General features: G+C 43.3%; 1 protein-coding gene across 7 annotated transcripts in view; it reads left to right on the top strand.

The window, feature by feature from the left end:
* Window positions 1-26461, top strand: part of KIF16B (kinesin family member 16B) — a 305749-nt gene that overhangs the window by 177076 nt on the left and 102212 nt on the right. For 4 of the 7 annotated variants that reach the window (XM_045809379.2, XM_045809387.2, XM_045809353.2 and 1 more), the window contains exons 18-23: window positions 1328-1360; window positions 1710-1763; window positions 3265-4623; window positions 8390-8542; window positions 10423-10519; window positions 11235-11285. In XM_045809379.2, coding sequence (XP_045665335.2) covers window positions 1328-1360; window positions 1710-1763; window positions 3265-4623; window positions 8390-8542; window positions 10423-10519; window positions 11235-11285 — 1747 coding nt within the window. Of the gene's footprint in view, window positions 1-1327; window positions 1361-1709; window positions 1764-3264; window positions 4624-8389; window positions 8543-10422; window positions 10520-11234; window positions 11286-12662; window positions 26454-26461 lie in introns of those variants that run through there. The other 3 variants (XM_045809331.2, XM_045809337.2, XM_045809362.2) reach the window with 3 other exon arrangements.

Here is a 26461-nt window from a genome sequence, read left to right as displayed (position 1 = left end):
TGTTTTATCTAGTGATGCTTTTTGACTGTAAATATTTCTAGAAAGTCTAAACTGCATTGAAGTCTAAAAAATGCTATGAAATGTTTCCAAGGTTCTATTTATTGTGGTATAAAAGAGAACAATCATATACTAACTTTAATGAAACCTTACCCCTACTTAGTGTAATGACATATGTGCTGACCTTGGGGATTGGCAAATGCCTTTCATATACGTATATATGACTGATTTCTCATGGATGGCAATGCCTATAATCTACAGATTATTTTCACCTGATAGGAGGGTATTTAACCCTAAATGACAAGTTTCAGTGAAAGATGATTGAATTCTTTTATTGTGTATCATAAATCTGAGCATTGCTTATGAGTTAAGTGACAGTATTTTAGAAGTAGGCTGCCCTGGGTTCAAATCCTGGCTCCATCACATCTCACCATTATGATCTCAGACAAGTTCTTTCACATATCTGAGTGCTGGGTTCCTCATCTGTAAAATGGAGATACTATTTGTTATCGCCAGGATTTGGTGGGAAGACAAAGTATGCTAACATGGGTAAAACACTCAGCACAGCAGGCAGGTCTGCTTACAAAAGCCACCAGACATCTTATGCTCAATATGAATCCAAATTAAATGGGTAACACATCTAATTGAAACATTTATTAGCTCCTTGTAAAGGTAACTTCTGCCAGTCTGCATTTGCACATTATACAGGGAAAGTTTGTGATGAATTTCCCCATAGTTCAACTGTTTAGCTGTATCTGCCATTTACCATAACAGGAATATGGTAAGTTTAAGAGTTTCTGTTCATGCTGTTAAGAAGAAGAGTGAAATCTTGCAGTCATTAAGGCTAGTATTTGAGAAGAAATCAACTTTTGTTATCAGTATCTTAGCAAGTTGTTTTAAAATTCCCAGTGACCAGCCCCCCTTTACTTTCCTCACACTGTGGTGGTGAACCCGTTCATAAGCTGTGTAGTCTCCAGTAACTTGCATCCTTGAACTACTGCTCCCGGCAGGATCTTGATGAACTTGCCTGTGGTAGAACCATGTACAGAGTAGTAAAACTATGGATTTGACTACTGTCACAGTTATTACTGGTACTCATTATTAGTGCTATCATTGTGATGGGAAGTGTGCAAACATAACACAGCTAACTCCTTGGAGTCTTTGCTTGAGAAAGTTTTGGGAAATGTGATAAGTATAAAAAGACATTTCAATGTGTGCATGGCTATTGGCTTTTAAGTACCTTACTGCTTTTCTCCTGATGTTTCCCCCAGTTAATTCTCTTCTTAATTGATGTCTGTGCTCTCTCTCTCTCTCTCTACCTCCCTGGCAGTCTTTTCCCTATAAAAGGACCCATCTGTCTAAGGTAGAGATTCTCCATTTTTATATACACTCATCAGTGATTAAGCTGCATAGAGTAGATATGCTTATCATTTAGAAGTTTCCTTTAACCCTGCTTTTTCAATACAATGGTGCTTTGTTTGTTTTCCTTCAATTAAAATATGTTCTTTTCAGCCTGAATGCAAGCACCCAAACGTATGTCTAATTTCTAATCATAGTTATAGAGCAAAGAAAACATTTTAAACTTGCTAATCCATCGTAATTAAAAATAATGCTTAAAAAAACGGATGCCCTTTGTAATATGCAACTATATACAGAGAATAAGAGAAAAGCTCTTTCAGAAAAGTGACTCATTTTCATTTGATTTTTATTAGACTTGAATTTGAGCGGCAGCAGCGTGAAGAACTTGAAAAATTAGAAAGTAAAAGGTAAGCCACCTGGGGAACCGGTTTTAACACTACTGTAGTCTGTGGATTCTTGCATTAATCTTCCAGACAGAGTTCATTGGGGTCTGTCTCAGGACCTCCCTCTGGTTCTGTGTCAAGTATTTATGTGTCTAATGACTGCAGGTCATTCCTCTAGCTGGTTCGTTTTACCACACGTTTGAATTTTTCAAATAGTACATCTTCAAATACTCGTGAGAAAGGGGGAATAGAGCCAGTAGGCAAATTTCAGGCGCTTGTTAAATTTAATACGCCAAGTATATACTTATTTATATTTAATTCAAAAGGATATCCTGCTTAATAATATTGCCTGAAGTTTTAAAAAACCCAAAGAATGACAATTCCCCTGCCTTATGCCACTTCCCCTTTTAAACGTCTTTGCTTATGTTTGGCCATTTGTATTTCCCTTCTGTAATTTGCTTCTTTATGTTTTTTTTTTTTTTTCTCACTTTTCTCCTGGGTGTGTGTGTGTGGCTGTTTAGCTGATTTGGAGAGGTTTTTTCTATATGTTCTGAATGTAATTATCTGATAAAGCTAAATATTCCCCCCCCCATTCTATTTAACAAGCCAAGAAATTGAATAAGGATAGACACTGGAGTAGAAACTAAGACCACAGAAAATGCACAGATTGGATATTTATTTTCTGGACTCTCGAGTTCAGATGTTACAAACCAATTAGTTTAGTTTCCAGCATCATGTAAGATAGATCTTAGGTGGGTCAGGAGATAGAGGCCACGTATTGATAGTTTTGCACGCCCTGTGTTTTTGCTCTGGAGGCCGTCCCAACCTCAAAACACAGATTTAGCCCCCGGTGGGGATCATTTGTTCTCCAGTACCAAACATGACGTGTCACCCCGGCAATCACGCATCTCAGTATTCTCATGGAGGCTCCTGTTATTTTCAGTGTTACATGTTAATAAACTAATATTTTGGGCCATTTGGTGATTACCATTTGTCCTAAACTAGTGATTAAATGCTAAATAGCATGTGGTTATCGGAGCTGGAACAATGAACTGTCGATTATCTTGACTTTGATATTTGACCCCAATGAGTTTGAGGGCAGCATAAGCATTTTTATTTAATGTCATTTTGTAACTGAATTTCTATTGAGTTTTAGCCATTGGGCTGAATAAAATTATTCACATTTAAATTTAAATTGGGCATGGTTCTTTCTCTTTGAGCTCGGGGGGCTTTTAAAATTATATCATGCATAACACATTATGCTTATAGACTCTACAAAAGAAATGATATCAGAGGCTACTTCAGGAGATTAGGCAGACGATATGTGGGACAGTTACGGAGTGAAAACGTGAAGCATTATGCTGCTGGAAATGAAAAGGAAAGCAGTTCCCCCCACTTTTTATCTTCGCGAAGGGTATGACTTTGTGTCATCTGTCCATTTGCAGAACACTTCAGTTAGGGCAAAGCTAGCACAACATTTGCACGCAGCCACCAGACGATAACGAGTGCACGTTTGGCGTTTCAGGAAGCTCATAGAAGAAATGGAGGAGAAGCACAAGTCCGACAAGGCAGAGCTGGAGCGCATGCAGCAGGAGGTGGAGACTCAGCGCAAGGAGACGGAGATCGTCCAGCTCCAGATCCGCAAGCGGGAGGAGAGCCTCAGGCGCCGCAGCTTCCACATTGAGAGCAAGCTGAAGGATTTGCTCGCCGAGAAGGAGAAGTTTGAAGAGGAGAGGCTGAGGGAGCAGCAGGAGATTGAGCTGCAGAAGAAGAAGCAAGAGGAAGAGAGCTTCCTCCGAGTCAAGGAAGAGCTCCAGCGGCTCCAAGAGCTCAACAACAACGAGAAGGCCGAGAAGCTTCAGATATTCCAAGAGCTGGACCGGCTCCAAAGGGAGAAGGATGAGCAGTACGCCAAGCTTGAACTGGAGAAGAAGAGGCTGGAGGAGCAGGAGAAGGAGCAGGTCCTGCTCGTGGTGCACCTGGAGGAGCAGCTGCGTGAGAAGCAGGAGATGATCCGGCTCCTCCAGCGAGGTGAAGTGCAGCGCGTGGAGGAGGAGAAGACGGCCCTGGAAGGCATCCGGGAGTCCCTCCTGCGGGTGAAGGAGGCCCGGGCCGAAGGGGATGAGGACGGTGAGGCGTTAGAAAGGGCTCAGCTGCATTTCTTAGAGTTCAAGAGAAGGCAGCTGGTCAAGCTAGCCAACTTGGAGAAGGACCTGGTTCAGCAGAAGGACCTCCTGAAAAAAGAAGTTGAGGAAGAACAAGAGCTCCTGGAGCGCTTAAAATCTGCCAACGAAGACGACTCAAGGTTGTTGGAGAACAATGACGATAGCGTCACAGATGTCACCGTAGCGGCCCAAAATCTAGAGAAAATAAAGCCGGCGGAATACAGGCTGCAGTATAAAGAACGCCAGCTCCAGTACCTCCTGCAGAATCATTTGCCGACCCTGTTGGAAGAGAAGCAGAGAGCGTTTGAAATCCTTGACAGAGGTCCTCTCGGCTTAGATAATACTCTGTATCAAGTGGAAAAAGAAATGGAAGAGAAAGAAGAACAGCTCGCACAGTACCAGGCCAATGCGAGCCAGCTGCAGAAGCTCCAAGCCACCTTTGAATTCACTGCCAACATTGCACGCCAGGAGGAAAAGGTGAGGAAGAAGGAGAAGGAGATTCTTGAGTCGCGGGAGAAGCAGCAGAGGGAGGCGCTGGAGCGGGCCGTGGCCAGGCTGGAGAGGAGGCATTCCGCCCTGCAGAGGCGCTCCACCCTGGGCCTGGAGATCGAGGAGCAGAGGCAGAAGCTGGCCACGCTGAACAGCAGCAGCAGCGAGCAGTCCGGGCTCCAGGCCAGCCTGGAAGCTGAGCAGGAAGCCCTGGAGAAGGACAGGGAGAGGTGAGACCGGGAAGGGAGAGCGTGGCACACTGAAGGCGCCAAATGATTGCATGTTTTCTACCCCTCCTGGTGTGCATCTCACTGTCTTTTACAGAAGTAGTTCTTTTTTGCCTGTGTATTCTCTGATACGCCGGCAGATGGTTATTGTCAAACCAAAGCTGAGAAAGTTCCCCTACACGTTTTCTTTTCTCCTTAGGATCCTCATTTTAGGATCGTTGGTCTTCAGTTGAAAAAAAAACACAAAGAAAACCAAAGCCCTTGTCCCTCATGCCACTGACCTATGGAATGGGAGCGTTTCCCTGTTTGATAAATAAGACAGCCTCCAGCCTGCCCCCTCCCTTGCGTCCATCCCCTCCCCTCCTTCCTTGTCCCTCCTTGGCCCTCTCCCTCCCTTTCTCTTTCCCTTCCCTTCCCCCCTCTTTCCCTTCCCTTCCTCCCTCTTTTTTTCCTTCTCTCTGTCCCCTTCTTTTCCCCCTCCGAACACCCTCCTCCAGATTTTTCCTATCCTCCCCACTCCCTTCATCCTCACCATGTACTTAACATCTTCTCTGGGACCAGCAGCAGTTAGAGTAAAACGTCATCCCTTCCTGCGCAGGCTGCACCCTGTGATGTCCATACCCCGTGGGAAACTGAAAAACAGCCGTTCTCCTACCCCTCCTGATTCACAGTATTTGAGGGAGGCCCCAGGATTCTGCCTTAAAAGTAAACTACTAAACAAAATTCTCCAAGTGATACTGAACACAGTGGCATTTTTAAGCATGTGTGGTAATGATTTACTCATGTTTCTTTTGGTGTGGTGAAAAATAAAACTAGGAACTAGCACTATTTTCATGGTAAAGAAAGAGTATTTATCTTCTCCCACTCATTCCTTGTCACCATGCTTCCCACACAGTAGGTTCTCAAAAGGAATAAATACATCAATTTGAGAGCACTTTTTCTGGTAGCCCAGCAGACGTGATGCCAAGCCTTCCAGAAATCTGTAGGCTGCCTGGTGTGCAAACATCACCCGATTTGTTGTCCTACAGGGGGGTTCATATCCTGGCCCAGCCCCGTTCCCTGGCTGGCCCTGACAGGCTCTCTTTGTCTTCGGGCCTCAGCGTCCTTGCTCTTACAAGAAAGGGGCAGAGGAGACCAGGGCCTGGGCATTTCCAACTGACCAACCTTTTGGTCAGTTGAAATTTTACCTGAAGCCCAGGTTGGAAGGCCTGGACCGCTGGCCCCTGTCCAGCATTCCAGTCTCCCACAAGCACCTCCTGAGGGGCCGCAGCTGAAGCCCAGTCGGCTGGCTTGTGGGAGCCCAGGTTGACATTGGCAGACGCCTGGGACCCGTACTGATGACAAAACAAGACCTACTGTGAGGCTGGAGCCTCTCTCCATCATCTTGCCAAAAAGGTTGGGACAACCTCCCTTTCAGATGATCTGCTTATACTGTGGGTTCTATTTACCTTTGCTCTCTGGTAATTCCCTTCGGCGAAACAGCAAGAAATAACAATCAAAACCCATAATGCTATTACTTCGGAGAAATAGGTTGGAGGTTTAAGAAAATGATTGCAGGTATGTTATGTAAATGAAATTGCTGGACAAAACTCCAGCCCCAGGAAATTTAAAGTAGTGGAGGGCACGCTCTCAATTTATATCCTGCAGTGTGCAGTAAGAATGCAGCGTGAGCTTTTAGCTTGATGTCCCTCGCTTTTGTCAACCGGCTTCGCTCCCTGGCCATTTAGTATTAATACTCTATTATAGCAGATACAGTATTGTGATTTCCATGGAAGCGATTTCCCAGTGTCAGCGTTCCTCCAGAAGCCACACAAAGGATGCTTTTAGCTTCATGTGTTTTGATGGAGTAGACTTTGCTAAGACCTAATTCAGGCCACCACATTCTGAGCTCTTTGCTCCGGCTGTGATGCTCCTGCAGCTTTCTGTGGGTGTTGGTTTTGTGTGTTATTATCTCTCTGGATTCTCATGGCTAAGCCAGGGTCTGCTGTGCAGCCCGGGTCCGCCTCCTGTGAAATCCCACAAGTGTGAAATTTTAAATTTTGCGTGGAACCAGATCAGACAACAGTGCGCTGAACTTGGGTTTCTTTTTTTGGCTTCCTTATAAACGAGATTCAATCCATTCTCTGTCTTCTTTTCCACCCAGTGGTTATGTAGCCCCTGGGGACAAGTGTTATGCAGTTAGAAGGTGGCAGGTCTGCTTACCACCCCACTCTGGGCCACTGTGTCCTCTTGTCTACTGGCCCCAGGGCTGCGGGCCAGGCGGGCTGGCTCTTCACGTGTACTGAGATCGTTTCCTGGGATGCCCTGCTTCCCTTGCCCCCCCATATAAATCCCTTTTGGGCTCAGGGCTCCACACCAAACCCTTTGCTCTGTAGAGTCTTTTCCATTGCCCCTGCGCTGAAGGATGTCCTTGGACAACCCCAGTACGTGTCATTTTAGGTCTGAACGTTGGCAGTTTCTTACTTACATTCATTTTCCTTACCATCTTCAAGACTTTGTATTAATATTGTTCCCTGGTTCTTTGCCCACCAACTGGCCCCCACATCTATTTTTCATGCTTTTTTCTTCCTCCTTTGAAAATACTTCATACTGTGCAAGTTGCTGCTTTGTAAGTACTTGCTCATCAGTAGACAGATGAAGGGCTGAATTAAGCTGGGCATTGCCTTCTGTGAAACCCATGAGTGCTGACCCTGGTGACCTTGTAATCACATTTCTGAGAATTAAGAACTTGGCTCTCATGTTCAGGATAGCGCAGTCCGATTGCTGCTGGTAACACGAGAGAGCGGACGATATCATGGTGCACTTGCATCTGAAGTTAGACTCTCTGAAGTTTGGAACTGAGGGAATTTGGGAGACTAGTTGATTCTCTCATTGGGTGTATGAAGAACTGGAGACCCGGATTTCATTAATTTGCCCAAGTTCACACAGTGAGTGAGCTATAGCCTCTACCTGGGTCTCGTGTTCCCGGGGCCAAATTTACTGGCAGGCTTGGCCCTCTGGTCTCATGGCTCTGGATTCAAGCATGCTGGGGCCATCAGGAGAGTGGCCTTATACACGCTCGACCTCGTATTGGATGTATCATTTATCATTGGAAATAAATGTTTGGTTGTACCATTTATGGTTTATTTTAATTTCTCAAGATAACTTGCTTTCCTGGCTCTCTCGCCTATTTCCCTTTTCCACACCCTCTGCCTTAGCCAAAGTGGGTTCCTAGTTTTCATGACTTAGGCCTTTGTTCATACTGCTTTCTGCATCTGGAGAACCCTTCACCCTCATCTCCAAACGTCCGAATTCCCACTGGTCTCTGAAGACTCAGCTTAGAACTGCCTTGACCCTGTGGATTCTCCTAGATGGGTGGTTTTAAAAAAAATTCTTTAAAGCTTTGATCTTTTTTGTCAAACTGATGTATTTAGGGGGATCCTGATATATAGTCAAAGACCAGCTATTTCTTTGAAGCAGTGGTAGGGGGCTCAGAATCCTGCCTGTCTACCTCAGAGGATTGGCTCGGAGCATGGTGGGAGTATCTTTGCCCTTGATAATTAAGCTCTCTCCAACTTTGGGACCCCTACAACATTCGTTCTGAATCCTTCCTGTGGCTCCTTTTTACCTTATACCTTGTCTGATGTGGCACCTTTTCTACTAGAAGATAAAGCTCTTTTCAAAGAGTCTTTGTCTAGATTCCCCATGTTTCTAGAACAATGTCCCACTCAGTGAAGATGCTCAGGAAATACTGTTAATAAATGAATTAATGTAGCTCCCGTCTCTATAGATTAGAGCATGAAATCCAGCAGTTGAAGCAGAAGATCTGTGAGGTTGATGGTGTTCAAAGAGGGCATCGTGGGACCTTGGAGGGGAAGCCGCCTCCTTCCAGCTTGCCATCCAGTGCTGAAAAGTCTCATCTGGTCCCTGTGATGGATGCCAGGTACTGGACATTAAACTGATGCCGCACCCGCATTTGGGATGTGATGTAAAGACTCATTGTACCTCGGATAGTCCAGTTTGCGTATGGAGAGATCTATCAAAGGCAGCAGGTGATAGGTGTCCTTGAGGTGCGTATGCTTTGTTTCCATCAGTTGCGGCCTCGTGGGGAGAGGTATCATTTGAAGGAAACCGAAGACCTGGGGACTGGCCGGCCAGATCCAAGGAATGCTGGTGCCATGTTGTGTGAGCAGGTAGAATTAGAAGGACCAGGAAACGACCTCATGCAGAAAGGAGTGAACCCAGGCCAGGCTGAGAGGAGCGAGGAAGAAGAGCTAATTGAACCGTACCAAGAAGGACCTTGTGCTGACAGTTCATTTATGGGAATCATTAATTACAAATAGCTGAAGTCTGTTAGAGAAACGGTACCAGAGTATTCAGAATGATCCCGAGTAGCATGTACATCTGATGCTACTACAGTAAAATGATTTTCAACTTGAGCGGCATTGTAAATTGCTCTGTGGCTTAGAGCTTTCAGATAAATTGACTTAATCATTCTTCGCCTATAAGAAAATGGATTATTTTCCTCAACTCCAGCTGTGTCACGGGGACATTTCAGATTAGGCAGTCATGAGCCCTGGGCACTAGGCAATATGTATTTGGATATCAAAATGTATTCAGAGTGCTATGAGCCTCTGTATCCCCTTAAATCTAAGTCTGCCTGTTCAGTGGGGCTAGTTTAAAATTTAAGTGAAGGTCCAGAGAAGTAATTCATTTGTAAGCGCCCTTGGCTCTGGGTCAGCTGTGTTTGATTTTCCTTTCAGTGCTGAAAGGTAACTACCGCATTTTAGTACCCTCTCCTTTCTTCTGTGCTCTTTTGCCTAAAATATTAAGCTCTTTACCTAACATTTCAGAAAGCATCCAGGCACGGTCAGTAGTACAGAAATGTTTCTAGGACTGCGCATGTGTTTAGACAGATGAAAGCAGAATCTGCTTCAGTGTGCTCAGACATAAACATGCAAAACAGTGCACTTTAATCCATCTAATCGGCATTTCTAGAACCAGGGCAGGGAGAGCTTAGGACTAAGTGAGCCTTCCATGTGGGCAGCTTGAGCCACTAGAAGGATTTTAGCTAGAATTGGAATTCTCTGGTTTCCCTGGTCCCACTGGGTAAATGCTTGTACCTCCTACAGTTTCACCCACGTTCTCGAGGGTACCAGGTGTCTAGTTGACAACTGCCTCAGTAGTCAGCTGTTTCTTGCTTCCACCCTGGCCCCATGCCAGGGAGTTTGGAAGGTAGAGGGGGCCTTTAAAATGTGGTTTCTCCCAGCCAGGTACCAATGGGAGAGACAAGACAGAGAAGAAACAGTCCAAGCCATTGTTCCTTTGGGACAGTGAAGATTGATAGAGATTGTATCCACTTTTTTTCCCCCCTTTCAGTCCTCTTAAATGACTTTGTGATGTGAGAAATAACTGTCGCTGTTTTCTGTGTGAGGGAACCGAGGCTTGGTGAGTGAAGTGCTGGCTCTCAAAGTCCGGGCTGAGGCCCTGGAGCCTTCTGAAACCAGCGTCTGGGATTCTCCTCCTCCCTGCTGCAGGGCTTCCACCAGGGAGATCCAGGAGGGATTGCATGGGATCACCTACTCTCCCCTTATCCTCAAGATTCTGTTATTTGTCAAGTATGCTCTTGTTTGGGGAAAATCTGGATAGCGTGGCACTAGATCTCTTAGAACGTAGAAACATATTCCAGGTCCCAAGTCGTTATGTTTGGCGTTTAGAATGAGAACGTTCCTTGTTTTGAAGGGCATCATAAAGAAAGGATCTCATGCCCCTGTGTGGTTAGGAGTCTTTAAGTACCAGCGCCCCCACCTCTGTTGTCTGCAGGATCAGCGCTTACATTGAGGAAGAAGTCCAAAGACGACTTCAGGACTTACATCGTGTGATTGGTGAGGATAGCAGTGTATCTGCAGACGTGGTGAAGGTGAGCTGGGGGGACCAAGCCACCTGTCATTCGTTTCCAGGACGACCTTTCCATAAGGTGGTGGCGGTGGCAACAATGTGCTCCTTTATTGAGAAAATTGAGATGCAAAATATTCTAGAAAAATTCAATATTGCTTGGATGGCGTTTAACAGGTTATAAACAGTGTTGATTCAAGAAAACTTTATTTATTTTAAAATTTTGTACTTCTGGGGAAAATTTTTAAGTGAATATAAAGTCTCCTAAAACATTTTATTTACTTTGTTTGATTTATAAAGAGTCTACATGTAACGTTTTTCCGTTTCTCCAAGAATATAACCAGTTTCCTTAAGTATTTAATTTTGCTTGATAAATTATCCTGAGTAGATCTATGATTTTGCTTTTGAGAAGATACGTATTTCCGATGTTGATTTTTATCCAAATAAAAACATTTCATTCCTATTCTGCAACCTAAGAAGTAGCCTAAGTAAATTTTGCTTTTAATATTATTCTTAGAATTTTAAGAGTAGGACTAGATGCTTCGGTTCCCTTACAGGTAGATGGATCGATAGAGTCGTGTTTACTTCGGGAATATAAATTCTATAGAAGGGTTGTCATTGTTGAGCAAGTATGCTTCTTTACAATTTTGTTCTCATAAATATTTCTAATCAAATCAGTTTCTTTTCCCTCTATGAACAAGCTATAATTTAATATAGAGGGCTTTTTATTTTCTTATCAGGATAATGAGAAACTCCACAATGGCACCATTCAACGTAAGCTGAAATATGAGGTAGGTAATGATTTTTCAGATTGATAAGGTCGCCTTAAATTATGGCATGCTCGTGTGATTAAATTTTCTTAATGTTTAGTTGCATAATTAGAATTTTGAAGTCCCAGTGAGATTAATGGCTATTAGGGGAGGCAAGCTATTATATGGACTTAAAATTAAACGGAATCCTGCAGGTTGAAAACTGCTTGGACTTTATTTGAATGGCATGTGACTGTGGTGGAGGCCCCTGGCCCCGTTTTTCATTTGTAACAGTATCCTTTCCTTTGGTCTGTATTTAAAAGGCAGAATTATATAATCAGAATCAGATACGGGGTTTGGAAATGAAACTGAGTACCTCTCGATGTTTTAAAAACCGTGCTCATTTTATAGACTGTGAGTTCGCAGTAGTACAAAGGACATACTCTTGGTTGACTCGCTTATTTCTCTGGTGGATTGTCAAACCAAGGTTTATTTGGGCATACGATTTGTAAGGTTTTACTTGTATTTTCCTCCAGTGAGGGACTTGTCCTTCCCATACACTCCTAAATTAAAAAAACTAAAAAAACTAAAAAAAACCCTCAAAAGTACTAGGTGGTAAAAGTCTCACAGATGGCGCCCATACATTCCAGAACAGAGACCAAGAGGTGAAAGGGTGGGTGTTCCACAGGAGGCTTAACTGATATTGGCCACTGCCACACCTCCCTTCCAGTCATCCAGTAATGACATTATCTTCCTCTGGACATCCGTCTCCCTAGCAGATAACCTTGGGAAGAGTAGGACGTTGCCCTTCATTTCTCTGTGTCCACTGTGCCTGTCCTGTAGCGGGCGCCCAGCAGGCCTTTCACAGTGCTGTTTGTAGCTGTGGCAGCGGCGGTCTAACCAGGGCAGGTATAATTAAGAATACTGGTGAAGTGAGCCAAGAGGCAAGAGAAAGAGGACCGAGGTTGAAGTGCTTGTCCATTTCTTTTGGCTTTGTCATCTGATTGTCATTAAGTACCCCCTGATTCCTTTTACATTTTGGACATATTGTCAGGGACTTATTTTCACAGCTGAAGCTGACCTTTGGAAAATTTGGATCAAAGATCTTAGGATTTATTTTGGAGCAATTAAAATATTAGACCAAGAAATGGATACTGTGGGTCAATCCCATGCAACGTATTTCTCTCAGATACTCAGCAGTTTGTCAGATAAGTAATGTGGAAATTGATGTTCTCTGTGTGAATCAGATCATCTGTTCTTAAATCATGTATCAATCAATATGAATGGCTTCGGCTTTCGATTTAACCTCTGCATTGATCTATACAATGAAACCAATGACTCCAAGAATCTTCCTGTGCAAAAGATTGGCAAAAGGCGCTGCCACATCCCCATTTCAACTGTTTTTGACATCTCGAACAGAAAAGGTGTCTTGGCCTGCTGCTGCCCAGAGACATCACTGACACCTGCAGCAGAGAAGAGGGGAGGGAGGTGGATCAGAACAACCATCAGGGCCATCCCAAGACACGGAGCATCTCGGGCTCTGTGGCTCCGTCCTCAGGATCGCAAGAGAGAGCCCACCAGCGAAGTCGTCAGCCCTCCGTACACAAGGCATCGCAGAACAGTGAGTGCAGACACCATCATCCTGAGCATACAGGCTGTTTCCAACCAGAATGTTTCAATCTACCTGAAATCGCTTCTCTTAATGAAAGCAACCCTGGCGACACAAAACGTGTTCAGTGTAGGTCAGGAGATCTCAGTGAGCTGATGACTCATAAAGATGAACACAGCTTGGGAATCGCGTCCAGCTGGACTTTGCTGCAAGACTGGTCCCAAGAAGAGTCTATAAATAATGAAGGCAAGCAGACCAGGCAAAGCAAGTTCCTCTGCTTTGTCCTCCCTGAAAGCATTTCTAGTGAGGGGAGTGCCTCCCACAGTGTTCCTCAGAGGGCACCAGCCTCGACATTTTGTGGTGAGCAGCAAGTTGAGAGAGAATTAGCAGCTAAGAAGGTTAGCTCTCCACAGTCCCCGATAAATAGCAGGACAGAAGGAGCCAGTGGGTTGGGCTATTTTTACCACAGGCTCTCAGACCTTTATAAAGATACCAGCAGTCACCTGCTACAGTCTGGGACAGAGGTGATCCGCCACGTCAGGCATGTGGGGAGCCTGTGTGACCCCCGTGGGCTCACCTCCCATGTGACAGCATTGATGAGAAGACGGCCATTTCTGAAACACTTCCCCCCGGGTGCATGCCTGAAGTCACAGGGGGCGTCTTTCCCCGGTGAGGCTCCGGTTGGCAGCAGCCACAGTGAGGAGGCACGGGCCGCTAAGCCAGCAGAGAGCACGACGCCTTTCAAAGCACCAGGCCTTCCTGATGCCTCTGTGGCTGTGGGATCCCCAGGCTCCTCCCCAAGCTCAGTCTGCCGCCTAGAATATGAAGATGCTGAAAGGAGCTGTGCATTTAAGCAGACCCTTGTGCGGTTCCCAGCCCGGATGCTGAAACTTCAAGAGCATCCTTTAGAAGACTTTCTTGAGCACGTGTCTTGTTCCCTACCAGAACTTTTGGGCGACGTGAGGGAAGTCCGGGGTGTTTACTGGCTTGCTGTTGCCAACTGCGCGGAACCTGACCCTCAGCCCGCATGTTTGCTCCTGCTTCATTCCATGCTATGTGCTTTGGTTCTGCCAGATAACCCATCAGGCTCAGTGGCCGTTTTTCATGCTCTGCCTCTCTCTGGACTAGAAGAGATTCAGATTGGCTTCGGGGGACAAAGCATTAGATTCCTGGGCTCTGCAGAGAGTCTCCTGCTCACCATATTTAGTTACAACAAAGCCCTCTGTCAGCAGATATGCCGCGACCTCCTGAGTGTCCTGATGCCTGAGTCTGAGGTCGCTGCCTGCACTCACCATCCTTTGTTCCAACAAGACCTGGTTCAGCTTTCTCTGGATTGGAAAGCAGAAATCCCCAATTTAGTTTTGTCAAACGGAGTTCGGTTGTCATCCAGATTCCAGAATACCTTGGTTGACATGATTTACTTTCTTCATGGAAACATGAAAGTCGACATCCCCTCTCTGGCAGAGGTTCAGATACTGCTCTACACGACTGTCAGAGTCGAGGGTGACCCCGGCCAAGACGAGTGCCAGTCGTTGGTCCTTCTGAACACCCACATTGCCCTTCTGAGGGAAGATCGAGTGTTCTACCCCCACACCCAGTCTCTAAACACACCTCCCCCAGGAGCACAATTTGATGTGATCAGATGCCGTGCTTTGAGCGAATTCAGGTGTGGTGTTATTTCAGAGAAGAAAACGTTGTCAACCATCGAACTTGTCTTCCTCGATAAACTCCAACTCCCAGTAGATTCAAGAAGTAGCCCAGCCAAACCCTTCGAAGAAGCCCGGAACGTCCAGTTGTTGGCTGGCATGCTGGGTCTTCAGGGCGGTCAGAACCCGGCACCCGAGGTCTGGAAACTGACCCTCAGCTCTCAGGATGAGGCTCTGTGGCTCATCTCACACTTGACAAGGCTCGAGGGAGGGAACTTGTAAAAATATCCTGCATGTTTTTTTGAGATTTTTAACAAAACGAACAATATGAGAAGAGTCAAGGACTAAGAGTATCTCTGTGTAGCTAATTGATTCAAAATTGGAAAAATGCAGACCTCTAAAATTGAAAATGTAAATATTCTAAATATCTACGATAAAAGAAAAATAAGGGATAGCAGAACCCTGATAAAATATCTTTATCACCACCCTGCGTCATTTTCTTGAACCTCAGCCTTGTAAATTTGGGTCTGCCTCATTATTTGTGAGGTGATTAAAGCATTTCTGATTGTTTTTGGCTTCATGTCGACTTGTAGTATGGTGGCTTGGAATCTGTCTGTGTCTGCTGGATTCCGGCAGGCTAATTTGTGCTGCTTGAAAAAGTGCCCGGTTGGCAGTGACCTTCACTGACATCGTCCGTTTTTGCCGTGATTAGGACAGCTCTGTAGCAGAGCACATTAGTAATGCATCAGGCTTCCTGGAAGGACCGAGGGCTTTAAAACGCCCTCCCCTCACTCTTATACATGGAATGGAGACAGCACCACATGCCCTGCGGTGGCTTCTTCCTCCGTTAATTGCCTTTTCCTTCTTCCTCTCAGACTTTTTGACTGTTGCTTTCCAATCTATGTTATTTCAGCTCCTTACTTGTTGGTTTAGTTTTGACTACCCTTCCCCCTATGCCACATGCCCCCCACATGCCAGTTCTTTCTCTGAGTTTCTGTTATTTCTGTCCTAGAAAGGCTCTTCGTCTTCAAGTCTTTTTCTAACAGCTCCTTCAAGCGATCTTATCAGCTGTAGGGTCACCTCAGACGGCCTTCAGCACCTTCCCCTGGCTGGTCTCCCTCCCTGCCTCCCGTCCAATCCGTCATCACTCACAACCTCTGACTGAGGTGTTCTGCTGGCCTCCCTTCAGAGATGCGTCACGCCCATAGCGGCCTCAGGTGCATCTCTCCTCACAAAGTACTAGCTGGTACTCAGCTGCCCTCCTCTCTGTGAGAGGCTTGAAACTGGGCCCTACAGAATCTTTCGCTCCTCTGAGTGACCCTTTCTTTTTTATCCACCTCTGTTCAACATTCCTATGAGGAATCAGGTTACGTGTCGTACATTTATTAGTTATTACATCGGATCCTGGGTTGCTCAGCCAGTGTTCTCCTGTTTCGTGGGTATGTATGTTCTACTAAACTCCAGAGTCTTAGAAGGAGGGAGGTGTATTCCTCGCTGCTCAGTCCTCCCTCTCCCACTTCTTTTTTTTTTTTTTTAAAGATTTTATTTATTTATTTGACAGAGATAGAGACAGCCAGCGAGAGAGGGAACACAAGCAGGGGGAGTGGGAGAGGAAGAAGCAGGCTCATAGCAGAGGAGCCTGATGTGGGGCTCGATCCCATAACGCCGGGATCACGCCCTGAGCCGAAGGCAGATGCTTAACCACTTTGCCACCCAGGCGCCCCCTCCCTCTCCCACTTCTAGCCAGGATCATGCCAAGCTCATGGTAGCTACTTGGCGAATGTCACAGGCAGTTGAACAAAGCGATTCCATGAAGCTGTTTATTTTGACCCTGGCATGGAGGGGTCATTCTTTCTTCTGGGCAGACCTTTGGATAATGTGCAGCAGAAATGTTGTAGCCCCCCTCTTTATTTCTTCTCATCGACGAGAGGGGCAGTGTCAAAGCTTAGCCCATCCTGAAGCTCACCATCTCCCTTTGGCCAGGAAGTACAGACCTTCCCTCTTTCCCCATGAGAGTTAACAAGCTACTTAATGTGTTCTTTGTCTCATCATTAATTTTCCTCTACCCAGGTCTGGGGCAGCGAGCAGGAAAGTTCAGGAAACTGGAGAGCACATTAGGGTACACACACTGGTGGCTGCCGCCTTGTCTGCAGTAACCAAGTGGAGGCTTTTTGTCTTTTTGAAGCAATAGAATTCAGATGTTTTTAGGTGGAGCCTGTTTTTGTCACTTCCACCCCCCCCCAGTACACACAAACACACACACACACACACACACACACACACACACACACACACACTCACACACACACACGCATATCCTTTTGCCTTATACATGAAGGGTTTTGAGTCTCTATGAGAACATCGTTAAAATTAGTTAGCTTGTCACATTCTTGGCTGAAGGATCTTCTATTGTGGAAGAAATTTCTCAAATGAACCATAATAGTCTTCGAATATCTTATCAATAATTTTCACCTAATTTCAATTTTTTTTTTTGCTTTTTTTCAGCAAATACTTTCTTAAAAATTGCCCTGTTGAGTATTTTCTCAAATATCCTTGAGCAGAAGAACAGAATTAATGATCATGAAGCGCAGAGGGAGTGAAATTTAAGATGCCAGCAGAGGGATGTTATAGTTGGAAGGGAAACAGTACATAAACAGTACAAAGATTTTAACAAAGTGAAAAATTTAGACTTGCTTGTCTTCATAGGTTAAAAAAAAACATAATTCTATTAGGTTATGAGTTACGGTCTTTAATATTGTTCACGGATGGAGCATGCAGCAAATATGAGCATTGCATTAACGTCGTATTATTCATTATAACTTCGGTCTGCTTTATGATCCAGGCAGGCCACAGTGAGGATTACATTCAGATCTCACCACATAAGAGAAGCAGCCTCCGGCAATTCAAATTTTACATGTCTCTTCTCTCACCTAAGCATACGTTTTACTTCGAGATCAAATATGGTCCCTGATATGAGAATCTGATTTACCATCCATGAAGTAAGTACTAAGGTTGCCATACCTTAGGTTGTCCCTGCAGAAGCCGGTGGAGTAGTATTTGTGCCATTACGCACTGTGGCTTCAATCCTGGTGGCCTCCCTCCGTCTCCACTGGCTCATTCTTTAGGAGTTCTGAGCCCTCCGTAGGGAGCAGGTATGAGCATCTCCATATCCAGCCTAATGTGGGATCTTCTCAGTTATAATGAGTTCCTGCATCAGACCAAAAAAAAAAAGGTTCATATATACTTTGTTATGTGGCATTTCCATTGTTGTTGTAGGGGCATAAACATTTACGTTGTGGAACTTGTTAACGCATTCTACACAATACCTCTTTGAGTACTTTGAAACAGTGATTTCATCTGAATTTGATTAAAATCCATTTTGCTCACAGCTGCCTGTTTTACAGACTTGTGGTTGGCAGGGTGAATTTATTTAGTCTTTGTTGAAAAACATTTCAAAACCGTTTGTCTTCCCTTTCTCATTACTCAAAAAAATTGTAAGTGCATCCTTTGTAGAGAATACTTAATGCCTCCCAGCAGTAGTAATTACGGTAATTTTTATTTACATTCTTTTTCCTAAATGATTTCAAGTTTTGAGTGATAAATAGATTAGAGCACTTTTATTAATGCTTCTTTGAAGGTCAAGCAGTCTTACTGGTTAGACCAGTCTCTAGGAGGTTATTTTGTTAATTTAGTTACACAGCCTCCAGTATGTCTCTTAGACAATTCAGCTGCATTATTTAAGATATCTTTTGTGATAGATATTATATCAGTCAGCTCTTGCCAGGTGACCAGCCCCCTCCCAATTTTAGTGACATAAAAAAAAGCTTTCACTTCTTACTGATGGTTTGTAAGTAGGTTGAGGTGGCTTTACCCTCGACTCTAGATCATCTGCAGTTCAGATAGGGTTTGTCGGCTCAAGATGTCTCATTTGAGGTCTGTGCTGGAGGGTCACTGGCCACCATAATGATGACAGAAGCACAGAAGATGTGGATGCATCATGGCTGCCAGCTTCCCATTGGTCAACACAAGTCATGCAACTAAGTCCCAAGTCAAAGGGCAAAGAACACTCCGTCCACCAAGAACCCATGGCAACACTGGGTATATGCAGCTGATGTAAGGAATAGAAAAATAGGGACCAATAATTTAGTCCACCATGGATATTTTATGTCTAAGGCTCTTATTTAAAGTAAAATTTGGATAAAACGTATAGGACTTCTCCCTAAGGGAAGTATTCAGGTACTGGGAAGAACATAGGTCATAGGACCTTTTAAGTTACTTAGTTCAGCTGGCTTTCTGGTTCAGTCTTTTCTTGACATCTCCATGCTGATCACAGTCTACCTCAGAGCAGTTCTTCACTGGGGACTGCTCTCATTGCTAGAGCATTCTTCCTGTAATCCTCATTACTGTGATCTCCATCTGCAGGGTCCATCCATCCGTCACATTCTTCTGTAACAGAATAGAATGTGTCTTTTCCACAGTCGGTGTTATAACCCAGCCGTCCTTCAAAGAAGACCATTATCTCTCTACCTCCTCCGATTTTCCTTTTTTACCTCCAACACCCTTTAGTTCCTCTGCTGTTTCTTACACAACGTTGTCTCCAAACCACCACCATCCAATCTCTTGTTAGGGTTGCACCCTTGTAATTTTATAAAGCCTCCCTTATAAGGAGTGGAACTGAATGATTCAGTTAGTAAGAAGGAAAGAGCATCTATTGTAAATCACTCCTCCTGCCTTTTAATATCTGGTTGAAATCTTTGGTCGCTGGAGATGCAGTGGATTACAATCCCAACCACCCTTTATATTGTGGTTTACAGTGTACCACGTTCTTTCCCATGTACTGCTCCTTCTGAGCCCCACCGTGATCCTCCTGGGATGGAGGAATTGTCATCACTGTCCACTTCGTATTCAGGAATTTAACTCAGAAAGGATCACTTGATTAAAAATTGGAATCAAACCCAGACCTTCTTACTCCAGAACATATATTCTTTCCACAAGGCCAAAGTCACTCCCTGCTTAACAGTTATTCTTGACATTGTCTGGGTTAATTTTTCTATTGATTTATTTTTCTCATAGGAATGCCTACGCTAGGGATGAGTATTTAGAAGAATTATGAAGTTGATTCTTTTCTGACTTGTGAGTTCTTTTATTGGAATTTCTAGACATTACAGATTATTTCTTTTTTTATGAGTTGTTCCTCCCCCCCCAAAAAAATTCCCATGCGAGTTTCTTTGGAATTCCATTGTTCTCTTGTATGAACCTATGTCTCCTTTTTGCTCTTTGCATTTTTAGCTCCTACAGTAGAAAAGCTTGGATACAGTCCTAGCATGAATATGGCGCAGATAAACCATGTATGCTCAACATTGCTCCTCTAACTGAAGCTTAAATAATATGCTCTACGGACACCTGATAGAATCGTCCCTCTCCTTCCAACTTCAATTTCTCCTGGGCCTTAGAATTGAGCACAGACTGAACCAAAATTAGGGCTCTGCAAAAATCAGTGAGTGAAGATGAGGAATTCTTTCATGGGTAATCAGTGACATTTTAGAACTAGAAAGAAGAAAACCTGGTTTTCCCTCCTGGGTGTCCTAAAATGTTAATATTTATGTTTGGTGTAAGAGCCACTTAGCAATTTTTGCTCTGCTCTCATTCAGTTATACCAGACCCATTCTTTAATCTTTTGAAAATCCCATCCATTTAATGGTGAGTTATCCAGAGATAATGACCATTAAAGGGACCAGTCTTTCAGGATCTAGGGAAAGATGGTAACATTTTTAATAGTTTCAAGTTGAAACATTCATCAGATTCCCAGTCTTTCCAACTTTGAAACAGTGTTGATCCTCTCAGATCTATATGGATGAAAAAATGTATTCTGGTAAGAATCTTGCATTAGAAATGTTAGCCAACCCTTTTGAATTTACCCTAAGGCTACTAAGGGTTAATAAGTATTTCCACGAATATTTATGTCCATCAGTTTGTTATTTTCTGGTTAGTTTATCCCTTAAGATCTATATCAAAATTAAAGAAATACTCCTTTATTTGAAAACCCTTATTTCTGTTCCCTCACGCAAGTATTCTTACCTCCCCTCACTTTAAAATGAGATCACGTTAGCGTGGTTTCTTCGTGCCAGGCTGTTGTGACAGGTGTGGTCAGGGGATGCGTGTAGCATGTGTGGCTACGTCTCTTTGCATACTCCACTTCAGCTCTATGTACTCAGCTTTCAGAGATGATGTGGCAGTAGCACAAGGTCCCCTCACAGCAGAGGCAGGTGTCACCTTCTGGAGATGAGTATAAACATGTCTTGACTCTTGACTTTATTCATAATTTGCACTTGCTCACACGAGGTACCTTTATTCTCTGCTCCTTATAACATGGCTCATATCTGAACATGTAACTGACCCTCACCGTCTGCCCCAGACCCCTGTTTTCAAACTGCTGGGGCATAGGAGGTCCTTGATAACATAATAGCTCTAATTAGAACTATCAGTATGGCCTGTGTGGTGGAAAAAAGGAGGGGAATCGAAATATGGGCAAGGCTGGGAACAGACAAGGGAGAATTGGTAGTTGTGTTAAAGCTGATAAAAACCCAGGGTTGCCTGTATTGGAGAAACAAACCTTGGATATTTGGCTCTAGGAGATCAGATGGCAGTCCTTAGGTCTGACCTTGTCCTAGTCAGAGCATACACTGAATTCCACCATCTGGTACATAATTAGAGTATTTAGGGGAGATGTTGATGACTCCCTGTAGAATTGGTCCATTCTGTGCCCTGTGCGGTGCCGACATTGATCCGAGTGGATGTTAATGCCACTTCCTATTAATTTCCTTAATTTGTCCCTTTTGAAGGAGACAGCCCGAGTAGGAAGAGAAGATTCTAATCTGAATATTTAAAATGTAGCCTGTGTCCTGCCTGCTTTTTTTGGCTAAGGACCTGACTATAGTGTTTACCCAAAATGGAAAAATAGCCTATTTGTTGACACAAGACATTATTTCATTAAAAGCTACCAGAAAAATATTTTTTTGTATCTTATTTTAAAAGATGATATTTCTTATTTAGAGAAATATAACCCAAGTTACTCATTATGTACTTTTGCTTGACCTTTCGTTTCTAAATAGAACCACTCCACAAGGCATTTAAAGTTCCTTGAAATGTCCTGCATATTTATCCATATCTGCTGTAAGACGTGCATCTGGCCTTTTATATTTCTTTACCTCCTCATATGATGTATGACCAACTTCCCTTCCAAGTCTAAGCATCTTCTTTGACACATGTAGAGAAACTGTGACTGATTCCAAAATAAATAGTTCCACAGAAATTTAAAAGCCCCCTTAAATAATAGAATATAATATGATACAGCACACATTTACTTGTCTAGCATAAAACTCAAGATATTCAAAATATAACTACTTTCAAATGAAAAATAAGTTTAGGAGACATTTATGTTAGTTCTCCTTCCTCTGCAACATAAACATAGTTTAGGAGAATGTCAGGAACCTTTCACACTGTGTCCTGTGAATTCTACATTTCTCATGAAGTTGACTTCAAAAAGTAGTTTCTAAAAATTACATTGCATTAATGGTTTGATGGAAACACATCCTCTTTTGATTTGTCTCTCTGTTCATAGATAAAGCTCAGATGTCTTCAGATCTCTAGCTTAGTTTTCAGTTAATCTTTCTGCAGTTGTACATTTCTCTACACTCATTAATATTTAGTTACTCTGAAATCTTTGAGACTGAAGTAAACTGAGCCTATGGGCAGTAGGGAGGACTCTGACAGTATTTCTAGCCCCCAGCAGGCTGTGAAATCATGGGGACAGCAGTATCCAAATTCTCAGCACAGGATGCAGTTAAACTTCACTGTCTGATCCTGTGACTGGGGCAGTGGTGCGCGCTCTCTCTCTCTCTCTCTCTCTTTTTTTTAATTTTATTATTGAGAGGAGGGTAAGAGAGAGCATGAGCGAGGAGAGAGGCAGAGGGAGAAGCAGGCTTCCTGCTGAGCAGGAAACCGCACACAGGCTCAATCCCAGGATGCTGGGATCACAACCTGATTTAGGTGAGTGACATAACATTTATGTGAATGACACAAACATTATAAGATTTAGGTAAGCGACATAAACATTACAAGATCCAGTTCCTTCCAGATAAATGGTCCCTATTTCATTCATGTACCCATTTACCCAGATTTGTAAATTATCAAAGGTGGGGTTTGTTTGTTTTCTTTTTTTTAAAGGATCCGTGAGCCCAAGCTTCAGAACTTTCCTTTCATTAAGGATTGATTTCACAATTATAAAATTCTTAGAAATAGAGAACTTTCCAGTCTTAAAATCTCTATATAGTCACCAGACCATCAGTTTCAGTCTTATCCCACTTTGAATGTTGACTTATAAAAAGAGAAAGCTAAGTTGGCTAACTTTAGAATGTAATCCATCTGGAGTGGAAAAACCAAATCTTTGTTCAAAATTTGATGCAGTTGAGAAAAACTAAAGGTCTTAGAAATTACAGAGACTTTGTAGAAGTTATTTTATTTTGTATTCCCAGGACCTAGCCTTGTGCATGGCAGATGGTGGGTGCTCAGTAAAAGATACTGATGTTTGGGGCGCCTGGATGGCTCGGCAGTTAGGCATCTGCCTTTGGCTCGGGTCATGATCTCAGGGTCCTAGGATCGAGCCCTGCATCGGGCTCCCTGCTCAGCCGGGAGCCTGCCTCTCCCTTTCCCTCTGCTGCTCGCCCTGCTTGTGCTGTCTCTCTCTCTCTCTCTCTCTCTGTCAAATAAATAAATAAAATCTTAAAAAAAAAAGATACCAATGTTTGATTGTATATCCGAAGGGTGCCTGTAAGAAAAGGCACTTAGAAAGTTAAAATTAAGTCTGCATTGCTTCGTTAATAGTATACCTGGATGGTTTTGCCTGCAGCTCTTCCTCAGTAAAAGTCATGACATTTAGATAGCCATGTGTATATTCATAGTTTTGCTTAGTGCCCCCATCACAATGTTCTTTTTTTATTTAAATTTTCATTTTAATTCCAGTTAGTTAACATCCAGCATTATATTCATCTCAGGCGTACAACGTAGTAATTCAGCAGTTCCGTACATCACCCTGTGCTCATCATGACAAGGGCGTTCCTCAGTACCCATCACCTAGTTCACCCATCCCCCTACCCACCTCCCCTCTGGGAACCATTAGATTGTTCTCTGTAATTAGGAATCTGTTTTTTGCTTTGTCTGTCTGCCTCTCTCATTTTTTCCCTTTGCTTATTTGTTTTGTTTTTTAAACTCCACATAGGAGTGAAATTATAAGGTATTTGTCTTTCTCCAACTGACTTATTTCACTTAGCATAATACTCTCTAGCTCTGTCCATGTTGTTGCATGCAAATGGCAAGATTTTGTTCTTTTTATGGCTGAGTAATATTCCATTGCATACATATATCACATCTTCTTTACCCATTCATCAATCATTGGACACTTGGCCTGCTTCCATAGCCTGGCTCTTGTAAGTAATGATGCTATAAGCCCCCATTACAGTTTTCTAATCCTGCTGAAATTACCAGTTTTTACTTGTCAGTCTGTCTCTAACCAGAGGTTCCACAGGGCAGGACACAGTCATGTTCACAGTTGGCTTCCTGCTCTATAGATGGGATTTGCTAAATACTATGTGCATTTCTATAGACATGAGACTGAGGTGCAGAGAGGGTGGGTGGGTGACTGTTAGGCTGAGACCAAATCCTGATGCTAGGATTTGATTCTGGGTCTTCTCTTTCTGCTCTCTGAGTCTTCGAAGTGAATACCCATGGGATCCCAAGTGATTGCTTTAGGGATGCGCATAATGGTAGAGTTTCAGTACCGAGTGTTTGTGCTTGATGCTATTATCCACAGCTTTTTAAGAACCCATAATACACTTGATAATACACTGTTCCTAGTGATTTTGATTCCCTTCCTTCCTTCTTCCTTTTCTTCATTCTAGCCTCTTCAGCTAGAGAGAGCTTCTCATCAAATGAGCTGTGGTATTGGCCTTTGGGTCTAACTGGTAGGGAGAGGGAGGTTCCTCCTACGGTCGAGTGTGTGGGTCTTCATTTCTCAACTAGTTTCATCAGTTGCTTGGTGCTTCAGTTCCCGAGAGCAGCATTCCCCTCTGTTGAGGGGGTTCTCCCATAGCTGCCAACTTCAAGCTCCAAACTCATACACACTGCAGCAAGTGGATTTCCCAAGTGATTGTGGCAGACCTTAAGAAGAAATTGTGTTCCTACTTAAAAATATAGTTATTTAGCATGGCATAGAAGATTTCAGGGCTTAGGCAGCAGAGCAAGAACTTCGTGGCTCAGCCATGGTCAGAGACATTTCTTAACAGCAAGTGTGCTCTTTGAAAATAAATAAAGCCACTAAATTATTTCTCTTCCTTTCACCCTTCGAATAGATAAACATATTCCATGTTTCAGGAAATGTCCACCTTTACAGTAATTTGGAAACATACTGGCAGCGCCCATATTGAGAAACTCTTTTTTAAAGAATTTCCACTGTGGTTTTTGACATTGGGGACAGCTAAATAGGTGTGCCGTTGCGATAAAATTAATGGTTCTTGTTTTGGGTGACCGGCCACGCAGGGAAAAATTAGATGCTCTAAAAGGCTTTGGTAACTGCATAGCATGCCAGAATATTTACAGTGTCAGCTAGACGAAAGCAGTAATCCGAGACAGGTTCTGAACCTCTGCACCCAGAAAGCCGAGCTTTCGCTCACACACGGCTGGGTTGGGTCTTCCACGTTACACCTGGCTCAGGAGCCAGGACCACATTTTGCCCAGTGCTTTTTTGTCAAATAAATGAGTTTTACCGCGGAATCATGGAGTTTTCAGCTTCTTAAATTCTGTGTATGTTGAAATGCTCATTGGCTGACTCTATCTCAGATGGATCAAATTATTTAAAAACGTCCTGATGGCAGTATAGCAGCCGAGGGAGGCTGGCTGGCAGGCATCATGGTGCACAGGTGGGCACTAGGTTAGCCTGAGTTTGAATCCTGGCTCTACCACCTGCCTCTTTCATATTATCTCTACTCGGCCTGGGGACCCTCGTCTGATAAGCAGGGTTCAGTAACAGTTAATACCTCAAGGGGAATCATGAGGATTAAATGAAATGATGCATATAAACTGTTTAGCACAGTTCTTGGTATATAGTAAGTATTCAATAAATGCTAACTATAATTATGATAATTATTTTATTACTGCTATGGCTTTAAAAACTTATTTTCTTGTATTGTCTAAAGCCCCAGGTTAGTGCAAATGATAAGGATTGTTCAGAGATTTTCACCCATTTATACTCAAGAGAACTCATTTTGAGGATTTATTTTTTTCATAATGCTTCCTTCTCAAACCCCTCTGGCTTCCCACCATCCAGCCCATAAATATTTGTCAGAGCCAGCTTGATTACTAATCAAATGAGGCCTAAAGAAAATACTTGGTATTTATTTTAATTGTGGTTTAAAGAGCTTTCTGTACTACACTGGCTTATAAAGATGCCTCGAAGTTAAAAATGAAGTAAATTTGAATAAAATCTCCAGCTTTTGGAGCTCTATGTACAGCAATCTGATAGTCTGTGAAGAAAAGAGAAGTTTGTCAGATGATCAAGACTTTTCAGAAAGGAGTCTGGTTTACACTGATTTTTTTAAAAGTCGAGATATGTAATCTGTCTCTTTTTTCACTTGTTCTTATAAATTGGAAGGAACTTCAAAGCCAAACAACATTTTGAAGTGCTTTTGCCCTAATTTCTTGGAATAGTATACCTAAAGAAATGGTCTTTTGTGATGAGAGAGACTTAGCATTTCTCTTTCAAAGGAAGCCATCATTTTTCTAAATAAACTCCACTGGTTTGATGCTCTCTTCTCTGCTTGAAACACATTTTCTCCCGCCTGCCCAAGGAGGGTATTTGCCGAGGAGTGATCTTGGTTTCTCTTTGTTCTCCCTATCTGATGTGCCTTTGA

The sequence above is a fragment of the Ursus americanus genome, chromosome 22 (genome assembly GCF_024610735.1).
Source record: "Ursus americanus isolate L20-20 chromosome 22, mUrsAme1.1.p, whole genome shotgun sequence".
NCBI classification, from domain to species: domain Eukaryota; kingdom Metazoa; phylum Chordata; class Mammalia; order Carnivora; family Ursidae; genus Ursus; species Ursus americanus.
The sequence above is the reverse complement of the archived record's forward strand: the minus strand, read 5'-3'. Positions and strand labels throughout refer to the sequence as shown.